This window comes from Leptonychotes weddellii, chromosome 4 (genome assembly GCF_054177405.1).
Source record: "Leptonychotes weddellii isolate Sample4059 chromosome 4, ASM5417740v2, whole genome shotgun sequence".
Lineage (NCBI taxonomy): Eukaryota > Metazoa > Chordata > Mammalia > Carnivora > Phocidae > Leptonychotes > Leptonychotes weddellii.
Genome location: NC_138372.1, coordinates 147,558,015 through 147,580,459, shown reverse-complemented (window position 1 = coordinate 147,580,459; position 22,445 = coordinate 147,558,015). Strand labels below are relative to the sequence as shown.

The 22,445-nt window shown below is 32.9% G+C and overlaps 1 protein-coding gene across 2 annotated transcripts in view; it reads left to right on the top strand.

Moving 5' to 3' along the window:
* CSMD3 (CUB and Sushi multiple domains 3) overlaps positions 1-22,445 on the top strand; it is a 1,160,890-nt gene that overhangs the window by 875,544 nt on the left and 262,901 nt on the right. For both annotated transcript variants that reach the window (XM_081816413.1, XM_081816412.1), the window contains one exon: positions 16,336-16,527. In XM_081816413.1, coding sequence (XP_081672539.1) covers positions 16,336-16,527 — 192 coding nt within the window. The remainder of the gene's footprint in view (positions 1-16,335; positions 16,528-22,445) is intronic.

The window sequence follows — 22,445 nt, the reverse complement described above, 5'->3', positions numbered from 1 at the left end:
TTTAGCAAAGTATCATTATTTTGGCCAAAATAGGCCAGTATTTTACAGTAATAGACTAGTATTCTGCTAAAATACCCAAGGTGTATTTATTAGACCTCTGTTTTGTATTTGACCTCATCTAGCCATGGGTGAGATATGTTTACAGGGCTCAGAGTAATTATTATGCATGATTAAATTTGAAAAACAAATACTGATAACCCATCTCCATTTTCTAATCTTTTCCATATGCCAGGTAATTCATATTTCCCTTTCAAGGAGAATTTATAGGACACTTGTAGATAAATAAAATATTCTCAGATATGAACATCTAACTCGTTCTGATCTTGGTAGGTAGTGGGAGAAGCATTTGATGCTACTTCCCTGCAAGCTATTTTGTATAACAGCAAGTTATGTCATAGTCTTGCTGTGGTTTGAAAGATACGTAAAGCTGTCAGAACATGAATTGGCAGGATTAGCAGGAAAAATGTGTTCTTGAAATATGCACAGAAGTAGAGGCTCAGGAGATGCACTGGAAAGCTGAAGTATATAGTCTGCATTATCTTGTTATGAGTATTTTTGTTATTTATTTTGTGGGGTCAATTCACAACTATTTATTTTATCATAGAAATAATTTTTTATTGTGTAAGACTGATGAATCACAGACCTGTAACTCTGAAACAAATAATACATTATACGTTAAAAAAAAAAAGAAGGGAAAAATGGAGGGGGGGAATCGGAGGGGGAGATGAACCATGAGAGACTATGGACTCTGAGAAACAAACTGAGGGTTTTAGACGGGAGGGAGGTGGGGGGATGTGTTAGCCCGGTGATGGGTATTAAGGAGGGCATGTATTGCATGGAGCACTGGGTGTTATACGCAAACAATGAATCATGGAACACTACATCAAAAACTAATGATATAACGTATGGTGACCAACATAATATAATAAAATAAAATTAATTTAAAAAATAATATTTTTTAAATTTTTATTGCAGTAGACATTTAGGGCAGCAGTGAGATTTTAAAAAGTACATGTTTAATGAAAATGTATGTACTGGGGCGCCTGGGTGGCTCAGTCGGTTAAGCGACTGCCTTCGGCTCAGGTCCTGATCCCGGAGTCCCGGGATCGAGTCCCGCATCGGGCTTCCTGCTTGGCGGGGAGTCTGCTTCTCCTTCTGACCCTCCCCCCTCTCATGCTCTCTCTCTCTATCTCATTCTCTCTCTCAAATAAATGAATAAAATCTTTAAAAAAAAAAAAGAAAATGTATGTACTGAATATTCATTTCTTAAGAAAGCTGATTTCACCATTCAAAAGGCAGGTCAGTTCAGCCAAAGGATACTGTCAAGAAGAGCCTAAGCAGAGATGCCCAAAGATGTAAGACAAACTTATCTTTGAAAAAGTTGAAACTGGGTCCCCAAAAGATAGCAGGAAAGAATCTAGAATATTTTTATTAGTATTTGTAAATCAAAGTATTTTGGTACATCCAGAAACATATTTTTAGAAGAAGCAGAGAGTCCCACACAATCCCCTTTCAGTAGAACATGTTGAGATAAGTGGTAAAAATGTTTTACAGAGGAAATCATATGTTGATTGATTATTTTTCTGTGCAACCAAAAAGTAATATAATACTGAATTACGTGAGACTTTATTGCCTCATGTTCATGTTAACATTATACAGGAGGTGGAGGGGCAATTTTATATTCTAAAATATAAAATATAATTAAATGGTCATTTGAAGCCATGATCATGTATTAACTCCAACTTCATCATTTTAAAGTACCTGATGTATTAAATAAGTCTTGGTTATTTTAAAATACCTGTCTTCTATAGCCCTGTTCTTAGTGCAATTATATCCTAAATGAAAATGCTCCCTGGCACCATGACATCATTTGTAGTAATGGGTTTGTTTTTTCTACTAATGTATTAACCGTATATGACAGATGGGTTATTTTGGTTGAAAATGTAGCGTGTATGATATTAAAACATGAAATGTTGGGAATTTAGAGCTAAAGAGTGTGTTATTTCAAGATAGCGATATGTGGTATTCTTGTTTTATGAACAAATTCTCCACACATTTTCAGACAATAGATCATTAGAATAGCTGTTTAAATTAACTACATAGTTTTTAGATTTTTAGTACTTATATGTTAAGGATTATGTACACATTGCTCATAATGTCGGTATGTTAATCATCAAAAAGCCCAATAGCATTTCAATTAAAAATAAAATTGACTATGAAAATGCAACTTGCACATAATGTCTATTAACATACATGGGGACCATAGCAGTGTCAATTGACCATGTGAAAACCAGAAGACATAGATCCACTTAAAAACATGACGTTTCATTTAGAGCAAATGAAAACCCTACTAATTTCATTACTTTGTATTCTAAATTTTCTTCCTCATGCATATGAAAATTAATATGCCAGCTTCCATTGAAGAACTTCACAAATAGCTCAATAAGTTCAATTTTATGTAAGTTACATTATTGCTTTAGAGAATTAGTAACATCAATCGCCTCAAATATTTTAACTCCAGTAAAATTTTGTTTACATCCACTTCATGAAATCAAAGTGTCATCTTTGAAAGTTCATTGTGTCAAAGAAAAAACATCTAGTATTACAAATTCAGTTAAAATTTTAACATTTTAATAATTTTAAATTTACTTAGACTTGTTTTATGGTCCAGCATATGGTTTTCTAAAATACTGTGTACATTTGCAAAGAATGTGCACTTGCCAAATGGAGTGTTTTGTAAATACCAATTAGGTATAGTTGTTGTTAGTGTTCTGTTTGAAGTGTTCTATATTATTACTGGTTTTCTGTGTACTTTTGTTTATCAACTAATGAAAGGAAGTGTTGAAATGCCCGGTTGCAATTGTGGATGTGTCTACTTATTCTATCTGTCCTGACATATTTTTGCTTTGTGTATTATGAAGATATGTTATTAGGTGCATAACATTTTAGGTGCTATGTCTTTTTAATGAGCTGACTTTTCATTACTAAGAAAGATGTCTCTCACTGATAATCTACCATGTCTTGAAATTTTCTTTGTCTCATATTAAATATCTTATGATTACTATAACACTGGTGTACTATTCAGCATCCTTTTAACTTGGTTTGTCTGTATATTTAAAGTATGTTTTTAGTAGATAGCACATGATTGAGTCTCAGTTCTTTATACAGTCTGAAAATCTCCACTTTTTATATACAGTCTTTAGACTGTTATTAGACCATTTACATTTAATGTAAATTTTTCATATGGTTTACTTTGTCTACCATATTACTATCATTTTATTGGATCCACCTGTTCATTGTTCCTTTTTGCAATGATCATATTTTTCTCCTCTATTAACTTTTTTAAACTTTTGATCCCTTTCATCCATTTCTCCACCTCCCCCACCCCCTGCCTCTGCCAACCACCTATTGGTTCTCTGTATCTATAAGCTTTTTTTTTTCTATTTTTTTTAATTTTTTTGTTAGAGTCCACATATAAGAAAAATCATATGTTATCTGTCTTTCTCTGACTTATTTCACATAGTATAATGCCTTCAGGGTCCATCCATGTTATCCCAAATGGCAAAGTTTCATTCTTTTTTTATAGCTTTTTTATAGCTGAATAATATTCCATTGTGTGTGTGTGGCTAAAGAAACCACAATTTCTTTATCCATTCCTTTAACAATAGACCCTTAGGTTGTTTGCATATCTTGGCTATTGTAAATAGTGTTGCAATGAACTATATATAGTTTTGAGTTAGTGTTTTCATTTTCTTCAGATAAATACCCAGAAGTGGAAATGTTGGATCATATAGAAATTCTATTTTTAATTTTTTGAGGAATCTCCATACTGTTTTTCATAGTGGCTACACAAATTTACGTTTCCACCAACAGTGCACAAAGATTACCTTTTCTCTACATCCTTGAGAACACTTATAGTTTCTGGTCTTTTTGATAATAACCATTCTAAGAGATGTGAAATGATATTTCATTGTGATTACATTTGCATTCCCCTGATGACTAATGATGTTGAGCATCTTTTCCTGTACATGTTAGCCACCTGTACATCTTCTTTGGAAAAATGTCTGTTCAGATCTTCTGCCCATTTTTTAATTAGATTGTTTTCTGTTTGTTTTTTTAAGTTGTTTTTTGCTGAGTTATATGAGTTCTTTAAAATATTTTGGGTATTAGCCCTTTATCAGATATATGATTTGCAAATATTTTCTCCCATTTAGTATGTTGCCTTTCATTTTGTTGATGGTTTCCTTTGCTGTGCAGAAGCTCTTTAATTTGATACAGTCCCACTTATTTATTTTTGCTTTTGGTGTCGGATTTTTAAAAATATCACCAAGACCTATGTCAAGTTGCTTAGTGCCTATGTTTTCTTCTAGGAGTTTTATGGCTTCAGGTCTTACATTCAAGTCCTTAATCCACTTTGTGTTAATTTCTGTGTATAATGTAAGATAGTTTCATTCTCTTGCTTTTGGCTGTCTAATTTTTCAAACACCATTTATTGAACAGTCTGTCTTTTCCCCATGGTATATTCTTGGCTACTTTGCTGTAAATTAATTGACCATATATGTGTGGGCTTATTTATGAGTTCTCTATTCTGTTCCATTGATCTATGTGTCTATTTTTATGACAATAACACACTGTTTTAATTATGATAGCTTTGTAATAGAGTGTGAAGTTAAGAAGTGTGATGGCTCTAGCTTTGTTCTTCTTTCTCAATATTGCTCTTCTATGCAGGGCCTTTTGTGGTTCCTTGCAAGTTTTAGGATTATTTGTTCTATTTCTGTGAAAAATGCAATTGGAATTTTGAGAGGGATTACATTGAATTTGTAGATTACTTTGGGTAGTATGAACATTTCAACAATATTAATTCTTCCAATCCATGAGCATGAATATCTTTCCATTTATTTGTATCTTTTTCAATCTCTTTTCTTAATGTGTTGTAGTTTTCAAAAAACAGATCTTTTGCCTCCTTGGTTAAATTTATTCCAAGGTATTTCATTCCTTTTGATGCAATTTTAAATGAGATTTTTCTTCTTAATTTCACTTTCTTAATGTATTAGTTATACCTTTTTTGTACCTGCTCTAATATTTATAACATGCATTTTTAACTTAGCAAGACTTACCATCAAATTCTGTTATACCACTTCTCATATAAGAACCTTACAATACTGTATTTCCATTTCTCCTTCAGTCCTTTGGGCTATTGTTTTCATTTATTTCACTTCTATATATCTTAATACCACAGTAAATTTTTTTTTAACTTTAAGCAGACAATTTTCTTTTAAATATTTTTTAAGTAAGACAAAGTTCACATTTTAAAATTTTAATATTAAATATGGTTATTTGTTTTGTGATAAAAATACAAATACAAATTTTGATGATAAATAGCCTCATGATAAAAACAAAGCTCTCATAAAATTAGGGAATAGAAAAATACTTAGACTTGGTTGTGGTGTACATATAATTCATAACTGTGACCGAGCAAATGCTACTTATCACAATAAAAATGTTAAAATTTACAGATGTATTTATATACAGTGAAATAATTGAATTACATTCATGTATGTGTGTGACAGAGGAATGCTGATTCAAAAATGAATAAGTAAACTTGAGTATGTACCATTTTCTCTTTTTGTTGCTCCTTGTCATTCAGACTTTGAAAGATTTGCATCTCTGAAGCACTATTTTGCAAAATAGACCAAAATGTTCTACTACCATGTTGAAATTTTTCGAAAATGAAACCTTTAAGTGTGGTTTTCATTAAATCAGTTGAAAATCTTTAGTCAAAGTATTCAGTTATTGGAGTGGTAAAAATCTTCAGTTTTGAAGTTTTTAGTGAATTACAATTATCAACAACAAAGTTTAGCATCAGGAAGACATTTAAATATTATTTTTATAAAATTGTGAAAGCTCAAACACTATCTTATTTGAAATTTGAAACTATCTTATTTTTAATTGTATTACATTTACATTTCATGCTGGAATGGAATAAAATTGAAAAAACCCACAATCTTACAGTTTGTAAGTGAATATTTAAAAAATCATAATTTAAGGGGCACTTGAGTGGCTCAGTTGGTTAAGTGTCCGATTCTTGATCTGAGCTCAGGTCTTGATCTCAGAGTTGTAAGTTCAAGCCCCGCATTGGGCTCCACTCTGGGTGTGGCGCCTACTTAAAAAAAAAAAAAAAGATAATTTAAGAAAATAAGTATTTATTGTAAAAATCTTTGTCAAAGAAAAGTATCTGAAAAGAGATAAAATCCAGTACCTGTGATAATGTTTGAGGTGAAATATATGCACATTGCTGTATGAAAAAAAATCAAATTGAAACTTTCCTCCATTTTAAAAATTAGCCCTAAGCTTACCAGATATCTCAGCCTACCAGATAGCTATAAAGAGACATCAGTTGAACATGCCAGTGACTTTAAATGTATTAAAAATATCTTTAACAATATTAATAAAAATAAGAATATATTAATTCTTTAGGAAAAAAGAGTAAAAGGCACTAAATAATAGGTAAGAAACCAATTAAAAATGTGCATATGTACCACAAATGATTATTTTGATTACATTATTTTAATGTTTAGATAATTCAGATAAAGAGTGTGTTTCTTTGTGCACAGACATATGGCATTTTTTTAGAAATTATTTTAAAAACAGTTTTTGTATGGATAACTCCTTTGAAATGTTCATCAATATAATACCAATTTTGTTAGTCAATACATATTTTTAATTATATAAAATAATTTTAACTTCTTGTTTCATTCTTGGAACTTTTCAGTTTAAATGATAAAAAGTCACCTGATTTTAATACCCATTTTATTATATTAAAGCTGCGTACACATCTGCTGTCCCTCTTAGATTATGTTCCTTTGAAGAGCAAGGATGTTAACATATTAACATTTGTATCCCTAGAAATTGGCACTGCACCTGGTACTTGGTACTTAGTACTTAGCAAATGTTAAATGAATCTGCTTGAATAGGAAATCTTTTAATAATGTAAAACCAAAGTGCACTGATACTATATACTGGCAGTTAAAAATAATGTAAAACCATTTTTATATGATTTTTCCTTTTTTGCTTATTATTTCTAGTGATACCTTAATATTAGAATTCAATTTCAAATTAGACTTTTGTATAATCTTTTATAATTTTTAGATATAAAATCAATTTCCTGAATAGGTAACTTTGGGTCATCAACCTAACATGGCTTATGATTTCACAAAAATTGTATCAGTAATTTTATTCCCATTTTTGTCCTCATATTGGAGCATAAGCCACAATGAAGGTAGGGAGGTGTTGTCTCATTAAAATATATCTCCAATATCAAGCATAATACCTGGATCATTGTGGGTGCACAACAATTATCTAGTGAAATGATTGAATATATCTCTTTAAAATAAATTTCTATATTCTTAGAAGTATATTACAACACTGGTTTTGAAATTCCTTTTGCATCCCGTGCATTAGCAGCTTTGTTTCCTCCTGGGTTGATGGGAATGTCTCTGTCATGCTGCCATCTACTTTAACCTGACTTGCCATATCATTAGGTGTATCCTTAGAAACATAATGAAATTCTAAAGATAGCCACATACTGAATAGCTGGCAGAGAGTAGGCATAGTAATGATGTTGAACATTCTTTATAATCTTGTACAAAGCAAGAGCTCAATCAAGGGCAAAATACTCCAGGGTGAAATCCACCTCTAGGTTACCATCTGCATTTCAAATATTTTCTGATCAATTTGACTCTGGATGGAATTTCCTTCCAGATTAAATATTCCCATTACCCAACTTGATTTCCTTATGGACAGTGAAGTTGAAAATATAGAGCCATTTCTCAGTCAATACAAAAGTATAAGGCAATGAAACTGGAAGGGGGGAATGAATGTAAGGTCTTGTGAATACCAAATTTGGACTATGACCTTGCCAAAGTTTCCTGATATTGCAAAAACATACAAAACCACTGGTTTTGAGTAATTCATTTCAGAATTGATATTTTCATAAGATTATATAACATAGTTGTTAGAATAGAACTTTAAGATTCTATCCGATACTAAATCAGGCAGGTAAAATATTACTATGCCAGTTTTACAGATGAGGCAGCTAAAATTCAGGGAACAAGTGCAATATGATCAATGTCCTTTTTTACCATAGGAGAGACTAGAATCTAAGTCTCTCCTGTTTACGATAATATTACTTATTCAACTGTATGAAATCCTAGGTTTTTCTCTTTTGAAAGGTCTTGTGATAAACAAGTTTATACCAAAGTGTCAATTTTCGGAATAGAAAGCACACACTGGAACTTATGAGTGATTTTAGTGTATTTATTCCCTATTTTAGAAAACAATGCAATAAGAAAACTGGTACATTAATTTGCCGAAGGTCACTAAGATAGTCATTCAGACGTTATCTCTGAGTCATAGTTCAAGCTATCATCCATATTGTACTTGAAATCTATATATGCACTGGTTAGGATTGTAAAATATGTATTAGGTAAAGTGTATATTTCTAATTAAATTACATTCTCATTTAGATTAAAGAAAACATAAGATGAGAAGTCAGAAGTACATTTATAGCACTGATGAGTTGTAACAATGTTGAGAACTCAGTCATAACTTAGTGGTATCAAATGCTATCATACAAGGTAAAGTCACTAGCTTAAAAAGAGTAAAAATGTATTATTTTTTATTTTTTTAATTTATTTTTTATTATGTTATGTTAGTCACCATACAGTACTTCATTAGTTTTTGATGCAGTGCTCCATGATTCACTGTTTGCATATAACACCCAGTGCTCATTGCACTATGTGCCCTACTTAAAATCCATCACTGGGCTAACCCATCCCCCTACCCCCCCTCCTCTCTGAAACCCTCAGTTTTTTTCCCAGAATCCATAGTCTCTCATGGTTTGTTTCCCCCTCTGATTCGCCCCCTTCATTTTTCCCTTCCTTCTCCTAATGTCCTCCATGCTATTCCTTATGTTCCACATATAAATGAAACCATATGATAATTGTCTTAAAAGGAGTAAAAATTGTAAGACTTCATAGTTTTGCTGATGTTCAATTTATTTCTTATGCCTGATTGTTAATTTTTATGGTGAATTTATTTCTAACAAAAGTATTCATATCTGGATGCTTTATAAATTAGAAGTTTGAGAAATTTTTAATTTCCAAATGGAACTTTTATTTGATTTTATTGACATTAATAACATAGGAAAAATTATATTCAAAGGTGAAATTTTAATAGATTTTTATCATTTTCTTTCCAAAAAATTTTGAAAATTAAAAGATTTTATAATTTTGTGGATGTTTTGGATGTGGTAAGTTGAAGGGTCTATTAGATATCCAGGTAAAGGAGCTAAATAGGCAGTTGAATAGCATGGTCTGGAGCTCAGGAGAGACATCAAGACTGAATATATAAATTTGGGAGGCATAACCTAAAAAGAGTATTTAAAACCATGGGGTCAGATGAAGTTATCCTGAAGAAAATTGTATGAAAAAGCGAGCATAATATTAAGCACTAATCCCTGGAGTTTTCTAGCCCTCAGTCAATAGGTTAAAAAGATAGAAATAACAGATGATACTGTAAAAGGAACAACAAATAAGCCAAAAAGAAAGCTAGCAGAGTCTGAGGACTGGGAGGCCAATAAAAGTGCTTGAAGAAGGAAGGAATGAACGATCAGTTGTGGCACATGTTGCTGTGAAGTTTCTGAAAAAAGAAGGTACAGAAGTTACCATTGGATCTGGCAGCTAGATTTAACAAGAGCAGTTTAGTAAATATATCAGATAGAAGGCTGATGATGAAACTGGAAATAGTTGTACAGATATCTCCCTCAAGAGAGATGCTTAGTAAGTTTCCTATTAAAGAAAGGAGAGAAGGTGCGCCTGGGTGGCTCAGTCGTTAAGCATCTGCCTTAGGCTCAGGTCATGATCCCAGGATCCTGGGATTGAGCCCTGCATTGGGCTCCCTGCTACGCAGGAAGCCTGCTTCTCCCTCTCCCACTCCTCCTGCTTGTGTTCCCTCTCTCGCTGTGTCTCTTTCTGTCAAATAAATAAATAAAATCTTAAAAAAAAAAAAAAGAGAAATGGGGAAAATAATTGGAAGAGGTTGGAGATGTAATGAGGGTTTTGCTTGTTTATTTAAGATGGAAGATATAAATTATGTCTGTATGCTACTGGGAATGGACCATTGAGGAAGGAGGAACTGGTAATTCAGAAGAGATAAGAAATGTTTAGGAATAAAGTCCTTGAGAGATGAAGAGAGTTTAATACCAGCAGCACAAGAACTAGTGTTGACCGTATGTAGAGCAAAAACACCTTCTCCATTCCAACAGCAGGGGAAGTAGAGAATACAAGTGCAAACACCAGTGGGCTGATAGATTTGGTGGTGCTAAAATGAGGGTATGCCTGTCTTATTGCTTCTACTCTCTCAGTGAACTATAAGGAAGAAATCAGGCAAAAGAGGATGAGAAGAAGAGAGAGAATGAAAAAAACAGTTGGAGTGGAATGTCCTTAGTATTATAATTTAAGAACACCATCTGGCACATATATGGCTAAATTTACCATATATATGGCTAGATTGTATTTCTATTGTTCTTAATAATACCTATGAAAAGAACTGAGTCTGTCTTTTTCGCTCCCCTTTATGGTGAAATATTAGCAGCAAGAAATTTTGTTGTGTAGCAATAAAGAATTATAAGCTGTTCAATATTTCTGCTTTTCCATTTAAAACTAGATCTAATTCTTTTATCAGTAAACAACTATAAAAGTTTCCTTAGTAGGACATGACTTTGTTTTGTTTTATCTGGTAATGGCACAGGATTGTACTACGACAATATAGTATAGTGGTTAAAACTCTGTTGTTTCTTGAATTCAAATCCCCCCTCTGCTAAGAGCAAGCAATCACTGAGGCTCATTTTACCCACTTAAAAATGGACATGATAATAATACTTCATAAGGATTTGTTTTGGCTTAAGAGTATAAACTTAGCCTTTAGCCTAGTGCTTTGCACAATATATGCTCTCAATAGAGAGAGCAATCATTATTATCATTTTTTATTGGAATCCCTTCTAAATTAATTGTTCTTCATGTTTAACTGTGTCTCTTTCTTAGATACACAGACTTTATTTAGTTTGACACAACGCATACCTGTGGATAAGACAGGTATGTTGATAGCTGTGTAGTTGTTTTTAGTAATACATTATTTAATTAGATTTAAAGTCAAGTGTTGTAAATGTATAGTCTTTTGGACTGCTCCATCAGAATGATAGGCAGATAGTTGCTCTTTTGATTTTAGAATGACACTTAAAGTTTAATAACGTATTTTAGAAATTTCATTTTAAGTAATCGTATCTTTCAAGTTTTATAATGTAGTCTACATGTTAAGCATTTTTTACTTCAAAGTCTCTATCATTTTTATTTAAGAAATGTCCCTTGGGTACGTTCCCATGTCTACATTCCCATTTTAACTGCCCTAAATAACTGTGTGTTGTTGGGCAGGTTTCTTATCCCTTATAAGCCTAAATTTCTCATTGGAAAAATACGGATAAGAGTAGCACCTAGACTTTTTCTCAATCAAGTGAAAAATAGCTCATAACACAGGATTTGAAAGATAGTGTCCAGAAATATTATGTATTAATAATATTAACTAGGGTGCCTGGGTGGCTCAGTTGGTTAAGCGACTGCCTTCGGCTCAGGTCATGATCCTGGAGTCCCAGGATCGAGTCCCGCATCAGGCTCCCTGCTCGGCAGGGAGTCTGCTTCTCCCTCTGACCCTCCCCCTCTCATGAGCTCTCTCTCTCTCTCTCAAATAAATAAATAAAATCTTTAAAAAAAAATATTAACTATTCACATACTCTAGTTACATACATTTTCCCTGTGACTATTATTGTTTCAGCGGAATAGTCAGCTAGTATAAGGAGCATAATCTACAGTAGCCACTTGATGAATCAAATTCTAGAATAACTTAAATATAAATGGCCAGTCCTTTTGGGGGGGGGACAAGGAAGGGCAGTTATCATTTATTGTCAATTTAATAAAGTTTTGTAAGTTAAATCCAAGCTATATTTGGATGTTATATCATATATATAAATAGTCTATTATATGCCATTTCCAGAATGTTCGTTTCATAATATCATTACAGGTGAGACACCAGGTTGTTAAGACCCTTTATCTATGTTGGAATTTCTGTTTACATATTTATGTTAGAAAAAAATCAGGAATGAATGACAGACTTCAATGTAGAACAAGTACAGATTTTCATTTCATCAATTAAATTTGAAACAATTTAAAATAAAGAGAATCAAGCATCTACATAAAATTTATAAAACAAAAAGAAAAAGCAAATAAGAATTATAAATTCTGAGAATTTTATGTTCCGCAAAAGTGAAAAATTAATATCAAATAAAAATTGTCAATCTATTTTTATATTTGTGACTAATACCTTATTAAGTTCTAATATTATATAAGTGCTATTGTAACTATCCTAAGTATGTGAGATTACTTCACTCCTAATTCCCAAGGAGATATAGTATGGCTCCTTAAGTGGTTATTTATTTTCTTCAGTGGCTATAGCTTCTATTCAATACAGAAAACAAGAATGATTGATTTTAAAATTATTATAATTTTGTCTGCCCACAAACACAGAGTATAGCCAGTATGAAGTTCAATCTTTGAATAAATAAAGAAAATAGGACAACAGCGTTCACACCAAATAATTGTTCCTGTGTGTATTTAACTAATTGCTTTTAGAACTCAAGTAATTCCAAGAGGAAAAAAAATATCTCCCATCTTTAAGCCCTATCATTCTCTATTGAGCTTTAAAATCTTAACCTAATTTATTAATTGAGAGAAAAAGGAACAATATGTGTCCACCACCTCTCTTTTTCAAGTTGACCAGACCCAAAAGCAAATGCATATTTTCACATACTGCATATTAGTTGTCATATCAAAGTCATCTTATTTTAACTACTTGGTTTCACTTTAAGCACAGTAAATCTGACAATAGAGCAAAAACATCTTTTTTTCCCTCAAATTCATCTAAGACATGATTATTTTTACTGATTTTGTATCAATATACTTTTGTAACATTGTTATACATTCATTTATATTTTTGAGAATGTTCATTTGAGGCTTCAAGATTTTTGCAGAAACACACTCCAGTGCTTGGGAAGCCTCAACAACAAAAAATAATGAAGTTTTCTTATAAATTCATGTCATTGTTATTTTTCACTTTGAAAGTAGAGCACATTTCATATTTATGCCACTTCTTTCCAGTAAAAGCATCTTTAATGTGAATCTCGTATGTAAAACATCACTCCCCACTAATATATTGTAAAACTAATACATGTATCAGTTTAGTTTGGATGAAAACCATCCCAAAGCAATTCAAGAAAACATTAATGACTCAGTTTATTACAAAAATACTTCACAAAAATCTCTATCAATATTGCAAAATCAAAATTGTCCAGAGTCTGTGATGCATTATAGATGCTCTGCTAAAGGACACATGGGTATTACAGAACAAATTCACTTGGATCGCAACCAAGTCCCTACCCCATTCCCTCAATATTCTCTAATATGGGTTTGTTATTAACAACTAAAAACAACTGTTCCAAAAAGGAGCTCCTATGAAGGTAGATTTAATATTCAGAAAGAATCTCAAACAGACTCAGTGCTGAGCTCAGAGTCCGATAGGGGGCTCGATCTCAGAATCCTGAGATCATTACCTGAGCCAAAACCAAGAGTTGGATGCTCAACTGACTGAGCCACCATGTGCCCCTTTTTTTTAACATATCCTTTTTTATCTTCTTGGTTTTTTTTTCTTTTTAAATAGGCTCCATGTTGGGCATAGAGCCCAACATGGGGCTTGAACTCATGACCCTAAGATCAGGACCTGAGCTGAGATCAAGAGTCAGACACTTAACAGAGTTACTGCTTTTCATTCAGTGTCAGGCTTAACATCCCACCAATATCCTTATTTTTTTTCAGTTTTTTAATTGATATGTTCCTTTTGATTCCTATACAACATTGAGAATCAGAACATTACAATACTGTGTGTAGTACTGATATTTTTGTTTTGTATGTGTATTGAGCTATAACAAGTTTACTAGACAGATTAACAGATTGATATATTGATGAATCTATCTATCTATCTATCTATCTATCTATCTATCATCTATCTATCATCTATCTATCTATCTATCATCTATCATCTATCTATCTCTACCTACCTACCTATGTATCTATGTAACTACCTACCCACTCAGGATGTTTATAATAGAATCTCTTTATTAGTACCACCAATATGCAAAATAATTTGAAGTCTGTTCAGTTCTATTTGTGTCTGCTCATTTTTTCTTTGTATTCCTAGAACCTAGCACAATGCTTGGAATATATTAAGTTAGTAAGTGAATGACTGAGTGAATAACAGTTATGTGTCTGTAATCCAGCAATTTGTGTCTTAGTTTAATATGTAACTTAAAAATAATTTATACAAGTGCTGAATCCTACATTTATGATTGTAGTTTAATAATAGTTTAAATGGAAATTTTAATAGCTTCTTTCTCTTGATACTTAATTGCCATATGCTTTGGGGTAAATCTACTTTATGGCAATTCAAAATAATATTTTGTTCCATTAACCTGAATAATTGGAGTTAACTATTATTAAATGTGTCATATACTGTATATAGAAGAACAGTTACTTTCCTATGGTCTCATACTACTCTCCTCTTCTCTAATTACCTTTTTAACATTTTATTTTTAGACACTTTTATATGCAGTTGTAAGAAATAATAAAGAGATCCTGTATACTCTTCACCCAGTTTCCTGCAATGACAACTTCTTGCATAACTGTAGCACAATATCCCAAACAGAAAATTGACTTTGATGCAATCTATCAATCTTATTTAAATTTTTTGAATTTTACATATATCTGTGTGTATATATCTATTTAGTTCTATGTAGATTTGTATGACCACCACCATCATGGTAAAGACATAGTAGAGTTCATCACAAGGATCCCTCATGTTATCTTTTATAGCCATGGTCACAGCCTTCCATCCCCTCCCCATATAACCTCTGGTACACACTAATCTGTTTTCCAACTTTCTGATTTTCTCTCTTCAAGAATGTTACATAAGGGGAGCCTGGGTGGCTCAGTCGTTAAGCGTCTGCCTTCGGCTCAGGTCATGATCCCAGGGTCCTGGGATCGAGCCCCCCATCTGGCTCCCTGCTCAGCGGGAAGCCTGCTTCTCCCTCTCCCACTCCCCCTGCTTGTGTTCCCTCTCTCGTTGTCTCTCTCTCTGTGTCAAATAAATTTTAAAAATCTTAAAAAAAAAAAAACCCACACCATTTACTTTAAAAAAAAGAATGTTACATAAATAAAGTCATATAGTATGTAACCATTTGATATTATATTTTTTCACTCTGAGTAATTCCTTTCAGATCCACTTAATTTGTCATGTGTATTGTCATTCCTTTTTATTGCTGAGTAATATTCCATGGTATGAATAGACAGTTTAATTATTCACTTGTTGAAGGACATTTGGGTTGTTTCTACTTTTTAGCTTCTATGAATAAATATGTGTTCAGGTTTTTATGTGATCATGTCTTCATCTCTCTGGGATAAATGTACAAAAATGTAATTACTGAGCTGTATGATAAGCACATGTTTAGTCTTGCAAGAAACTACCATACTTCTTTCCAGAGTGGCTATAGCATTTTATATTCCCAACAGCAATGCATGAGTAATTTCATTTTCTTCAGAACCTTGCCAGCATTCAGTGATCTTATTTTTTATTTTAGCTGATTTGGTAGGTATATAGTAATATCTCATTGCAGTTTTAATTTGCATTTTCCTAATGGTTAACGATATTTAGCAAATCTTTTCATGTACCATCCAGTATCCTCTTCATTGAAATGGTTTTGTCCATTTCTTAACTGGATGTTTTTTCTTCTTCCTCCCCCTAGACCACACTTGAGTTTTAAGAGTTCTTCATGTATTCTAGATACAAGTCCCTTATGGAATAGATCCCTTGCAGATAAAGCTCTCTGTGGTTTTCTTTGCATCCTCTGCAGTCTTTCACAGAACAGCTAATAATTTTTAGGAAATCTATTATTTAGCTACTAAAATGTCATGCCTCTTCCTGAAACAAGTTAGCACACAAATGAACAAAAAACAGTTAAAATTATTTTTTTGGGTAGGGACTGAAAAATCGCCTCAAGAATTTCTTAAATTTCTAAAAGCACATAGATATGAGGAAGGTTCTAAACTGTAAAGTCTGGAACTTTGAAATTGATTTTGGTAGCATCAAAATTAAAGGTCTGTTTCTGTCTTTTGATAGGTTCTGTTGCCACTGCGTGCCGTGACCCAGGGGTTCCCATGAATGGGACTCGAAATGGGGATGGACGAGAACCTGGGGACACTGTTGTTTTCCAATGTGACCCAGGATATGAGCTTCAAGGAGAGGAAAGAATAACCTGCATTCAGGTAGAAAATCGATACTTCTGGCAGCCCAGCCCACCAGTCTGTATAGGTATGATTAAAGAACAATTAACATTTTATATAAGTATAAAGGATAAAATGGGTATTGATGTTATTAAGAACAAGATTCTAGAATAGGTTCTATATGGGATCTAAGATTTCAGAGATCTATGAACCCCCCCAAAATGCACAAAATGTTAAATGATCATAATTTTTTTCCTAAGGAGAGAGTCTATAATTTCATTAGATTCTCAATGGTTTAAAGATCCTGACCAAAAAAAAAAAAAAAGTTAAGAATTAAAGCTCTTGAAAAGTCTCAATTTTCCATTATCTACTATATAAATGTAGTTATCCACTGCTTTTAAAATTTAAACAGTAGATTCAGATTCTGCATTTGAAATGGGCCATATTCATCTTGTGTCTCTAATAGCTATCTCTTGTAAGAAAGAAAATGTTATCAAAACTTATGTTTGAGTTTAGTTTCAAAGCCTTGGCTTTATACTCATTCATGAATACTAAAATGTGTTTTTATTTTGGTAATCTAAGATTTGCAGCAACTTGGTTCATACTTCCAACTATCTGCCTTTTGCCTCCATGCTCAGTTCTTGATCCTCCAAATTAGACTCTAGAAAATTAAGATACATACTATATCTCTACTGGTATGAGAAAAGTTAAGGGAATGTACCTACCACCTTTAGCATAAAACCTGATATATAATCTTTTAAAAATCTCATTATTAAGTTCTTAAAATTAAAATTGTCTAATCTCAAACCTTTTACTTCAAGTTTTTTAGAACTGGTGTCATCTTGAATTTATAATAGATTTTGACCAAAGTATGTTCTCTTTATTCAGAATTTTATTTCTTTATATATTCTCTCTTACTATACTGTAAGCAACTTGAGAAAAGATTCCATATTCATTCATTCATGGTTGTATTTCTTATAGCATTCAGCATATGCAAATCTAGCACATTTAGGAAACAAAACCTTATTTTTATTCACTTATGCCCAAATCATAAATGCATTTTCAGTAAGCATTCATAGTGATTTTTCTGAGTCACATGGTAATAGGTAAAGTGTTTAGTACTTCAGTCAGAAGGGAACAAACTCAAGCACTCAATTCAGATTCTTTTTACCCCATCTTGTAACTTCATAAGCAAGAATTACAAGCTCAAATTCATTAGTCATTTAGTGTGTCCTAGGCATTGTTCTAAACATGGAGGATTTAGCAGTAAAACACAACAAAGAAGTTCCCTTTTCTTGTGAACCTTTCTAGTGAAATTAAAGCTAAGAAAAAAGTCTATATTTTCACATCATATTTTCTGTATTATTTACATGTTGGCATTTTTAAAAACAGTTAATGCATAAAGCAAGACATATCTAAAGGCTCAAAGCAGCCAGGGAGTAATGACAGTTCTAAACTTCTGTAGAAAATGAAGCAGATAACAAGAAAAAAGCTTATTAAATAAACTTAAAAAAAAAGGCACAAAATAAGGACATAGCTTGAACCAGTTCAAATTTAGCCATATTCCCCTTTACTCTTCATTATTTCCATTTCACATTTATGTTGCTCTTCATGTACCACAGCAAGATTCTAGACCATCAAGCATTGATTAATTTACATTTACCATAAATATACTTATAAAAACAAGGAATAAAATACAGTTAAGAAACATTTTCAAAGAAAAAGACTGAACTTTTCATTTGTTTGTTTACTATTCAGTTAACCTAAAAAAATCCAATTAAATTAAAACACCTCATTCCAAACAATTGGAATTTGACTATCTCATAAAGAGAATCTTTGTGTAAAGAAGAAATGATAGAATACTACAGACTCACTATAGGAGTTTTTGATTTATTATAACTCTTCAAACTAGTTAAAGGGTGTTGCTTATTAGAATTACCAGAAGGCTATATAATGTCAACTGTTATTATGTTTAGAATGCTAAAATATCCAACAGCCTTACACTAGAATTCTAGAAAACACTAAAATACAAAACATAAAGGATGAAAGAGTTTTGTGATAGGCTATTATAAAATTCCATTTGTAGACAAGACTTAAGCTTGCAAGTCCTAATTCTAGGGGAAAAAATAGTGAAACACTAAATCTTTCTTAAATTGAACAGGTTGTGGAAAGTTTTTTTATGGATTGGTGCTGTGTATTATTTTTTGGTAGGAAAAGATAGCTTGACGAGAAGATATGCATTAGAGCTTCTCTGAGGAAGAAAATAACCTAAAAAAAAAAGTCTGAAAAATTGCTAAGGCTGCACAAATCTTGACCTCTGAAACTGATAAGAAAGAACTCCACGATTGGAAATACTATGCCAAAGATTAAACCCTGAACTTTTTAGAAACTCCATAAGTCTATGTCTCAGACCCTGGAGTATAAAGCATTTTGCTTGCCTAGAGAAGTAGTTAGCCTTTAAGCAAGTACCAGATAGAAGGACGTCATCTTTAAGAGAGTTAATGGAATTCATTCCAACAAAATTGATATTGTGAAGAATACTTTGACATTGCCAGAGGGAAAGTAGTAGCACTAGATATGAAGGCAAATAACAAAGACATTAGTGTGGTGGGCTGCTGCTAAAGTCCGTATACACAAATAAACCTAAATGGGGTCAAAAAAATTAAGATTGGAAAACAGTTGTCAGTGGTTGCCTGTGTAACTGCTTCTTGAGAAATGACACTCAGAACAAATCATTTTAGGTTAGGTTAGGTTCCATGGAACCTAACTAAAAATTTAATTCATAAATCCATTTAACTTAAGGAGAATCTTATTCTGGATGCTTGATGATTAGATACATAAAAATAAAAATGTATTTTCCAAATGCTATTTAAAGTTTAGTATTTTTAAGGCAAATAAAATTTTCTTTACTCAATATTTGGGATATACAAATGTCAGATAATATCTCTACTTGTCTCAGTGGCTTTTGTAGATTTCCAAAATCAACTACAACAATGAACTATATTGGAAAAACTTCGGTAAATTACTTAAATAATGGCATCAAAAGAATTTTTAGATGATCTTCCCTATATCTTTTGTGATAAAGGATATAAACATATATATATGGACGTGTGCATGTATATACAATTTCTGACAATAAAAAAGACTAGTGTGCCTGGGTGGCTCAGTGGATTAAGCGTCTGCCTTTGGCTCAGGTCATGATCCCAGGGTTCTAGGATGGAGCCCCATGTTGGGATCCCTGCTCAGTCCGGGAGTCTGTTTCTTCCTCTCCCCTTGCTCAAGCTCTCTCTCTCACTCACTTTCTCTCTCTTTCAAATAAATAAAATAAAATCTTAAAAAAAAAGACCAATATTTCCTGTGAAAGATAAGGAAAATTGAAACAAATTTGCTCTCCTAGGCTCCCCCAAATTACACATAATTCCACTACCATAGTTTGTGGGGGAAAAAAACCACAGAGAACATTTTGCTATCATTCTTCTTTTGTACATATATACATACATATATACATTTGCCATTATTACACATATTTTTCTATTTTTCTCAAATTCACATATAAGTTTACAAGTTCTAAAGATAAAATATGCTATTATTTTTATCAAAATACATAGCTACAAATTAGATTGTTCATTCATCCCCAGTTATTTTTACTATTTTCATAATCAATACAAGGAGCCACTAGCAAATCCACAAACTTTTATGGAATGTGTAGTATGTGCTGAATCCCAGGTTTAAAATAACATATAAGAAACACTCTTTAGCTTACAGATTAGTGATGAATGCAGACACCTGAATATAATATTTAAGTACATATGGTAAGGGATATGATGGAGATAAAGGTTGTTGTGCATACTGGTGAAAGTTGAAGAGAGCTGAAGTAGAGTCCAGGCTGGGAATTTCCAGGAAAACTTTCTGGAGGCAGTGACAAATCTTGACACATAAGAGTTCTATACATGTAGAGGAGAAAATATATTTCAGCTGAAATGAATAGCATGGGCAAAGGCATAGAAGTGCCAGGAACTAGAAGCAGTTTGATAGTATTTGAGTGTAAATTATGTGTCTAGAGTGGTGGTTGATGCAATTGGGAAGGTTGCAAGGGTCAGGTCATAAAAATTGTATTGGAGTTGGGGCATTATCATTCAGGCAGTGTGAAACAACTGCAGAATTATGTGCATAGGCATAGTATGATTAGATGTTTTTATTGGGAGAAAGATGAATTGGAGGAAACCAGAGGCATGGGAAACAAGAAGCCATTGCAATAATTCAGGAGGCCGATAAGAATCAGATCTAGAAATATGGTAGCAGGAAGGAAAGAGGAATAGGTTGAAATATATCTATGAGGATCTATGATGCAGAGTCTTGGAAGTGCTTCTTGATGGATTGGCACATGGATGCAGCAAAGAAAAGAGAAGAATCTTAAGCCTCTAGCTTGGGAATATAGGTGGATGACAGCACTAATCAAACAACTTAGAAATGCAAAAGAAGAAACAAATTTGAGTTGAGGTTTGGATATGTCAGATACTCTGTGTTTGATGTGCCCATAGGCTATCAGGTAGAGAGAGCTAGTGAGCATTTGGGCATATGGCTTAGAATTAAAAAATTGGATATGGTCAACATGGAAAAATGTAACAGAGCAGAAATCAGAATTGACTAGGCAAAGAACTCAGGAGAACACTACAATTATAAGATGAAATAGAAGAAGACACACGTGGCAATAAAACTGAAGTCTGTACAAAGACACTAGAAGAAAATTAGAAGTGGAGTTCCAACAAGGAGAATGAATTTAAAGTGAAAGTCAACCCTGAAGGAAGGCTACAGATATGACGAGAAAAATAAAATCAATCAATACAAAAGTCATTCCAAGCTAGGCTAGGAAGCGATTGTGTTGGGGGCAGGGAGGCTAAGGGAGATAGCAATGTTTGGAGAGGGAACTAGAGGTGGGAAGAACCTAATAAAGCCATCTTTGAGTCCGTAAGCAACAAAAGTGTTATTATGTCTCTGTAAATATAATTTAAAAGAAAAACAATTCTAAACCCAAATATAAGTTTTCTCAGGATGAATACTTCGGTGCTTTTCTTGGACATTTTTTTTTCCTGGTGGTGACCTGCTTTGCTAATCATGTTAGTCTGCCTATATGTAAATATAGCACCCAGGTAAAGAAAGAGCCGATGAGATTAGACCTCCTTTTCAAACTCTTAGTTGTAAAATAAAAAACAAATTATAAATAAATAAGGAGAGACTTTTATTTATAAAGAACTATTGCAGTGTGGGTGTTGTGGGCAGAACCATTGTGATAGGAAGAACAATGTAACCATAAGATCTACAAGCATCTCAAGAGTTAGGCAAAAGGGATTCTTCATGTATAGAGTGGAGTATATAAGGCTAGAAAAAACCAGGTAGGAGGAAATGGAATGAAAGGGTGGCTCAATCCATCAGTAGAGCAGAGAATGATGTCTTCCAAGTCCATCCTGTTCTCAGGAGGTGTTGTGTGCTGGCTCAAGGCTGAAGGTGGACCAAAGTTCAGGAGCTCAGAGGAAGGATGAAAGCTTAACCAAAGTTTGGTTACAAGCATATTATTCCAATTAATGAGTGAATTCAGCTAATCATTTGAGTGAAAGAATGGTAATCTACAGGGTCTTATCACAGGAAAGTAAGGGGGTTCCTTTAAGGGGTCCTATCTCATACATGATAAGTGAGTTTTATCTCAGTCATATGGGGAAGGGTGGTTCCTCACAGTAAGCTCATTTAACCAACACAAAAGGGTGAGGGCATTTCTTTTATTTTTTTAAATTTTTTATTGTTATATTAATCACCATACATTACATCATTAGTTTTAGATGTAGTGTTCCATGATTCATTGTTTGTGCATAACACCCATGCTCCATGCAGAATGTGCCCTCTTTAATACCCATCACCAGGCTAACCCATCCTCCCATCCCCTTCCCCTCTAGAACCCTCAGTTTGTTTTTCAGAGTCCATTGTCTCTCATGGTTCGTCTACCCCTCCAAT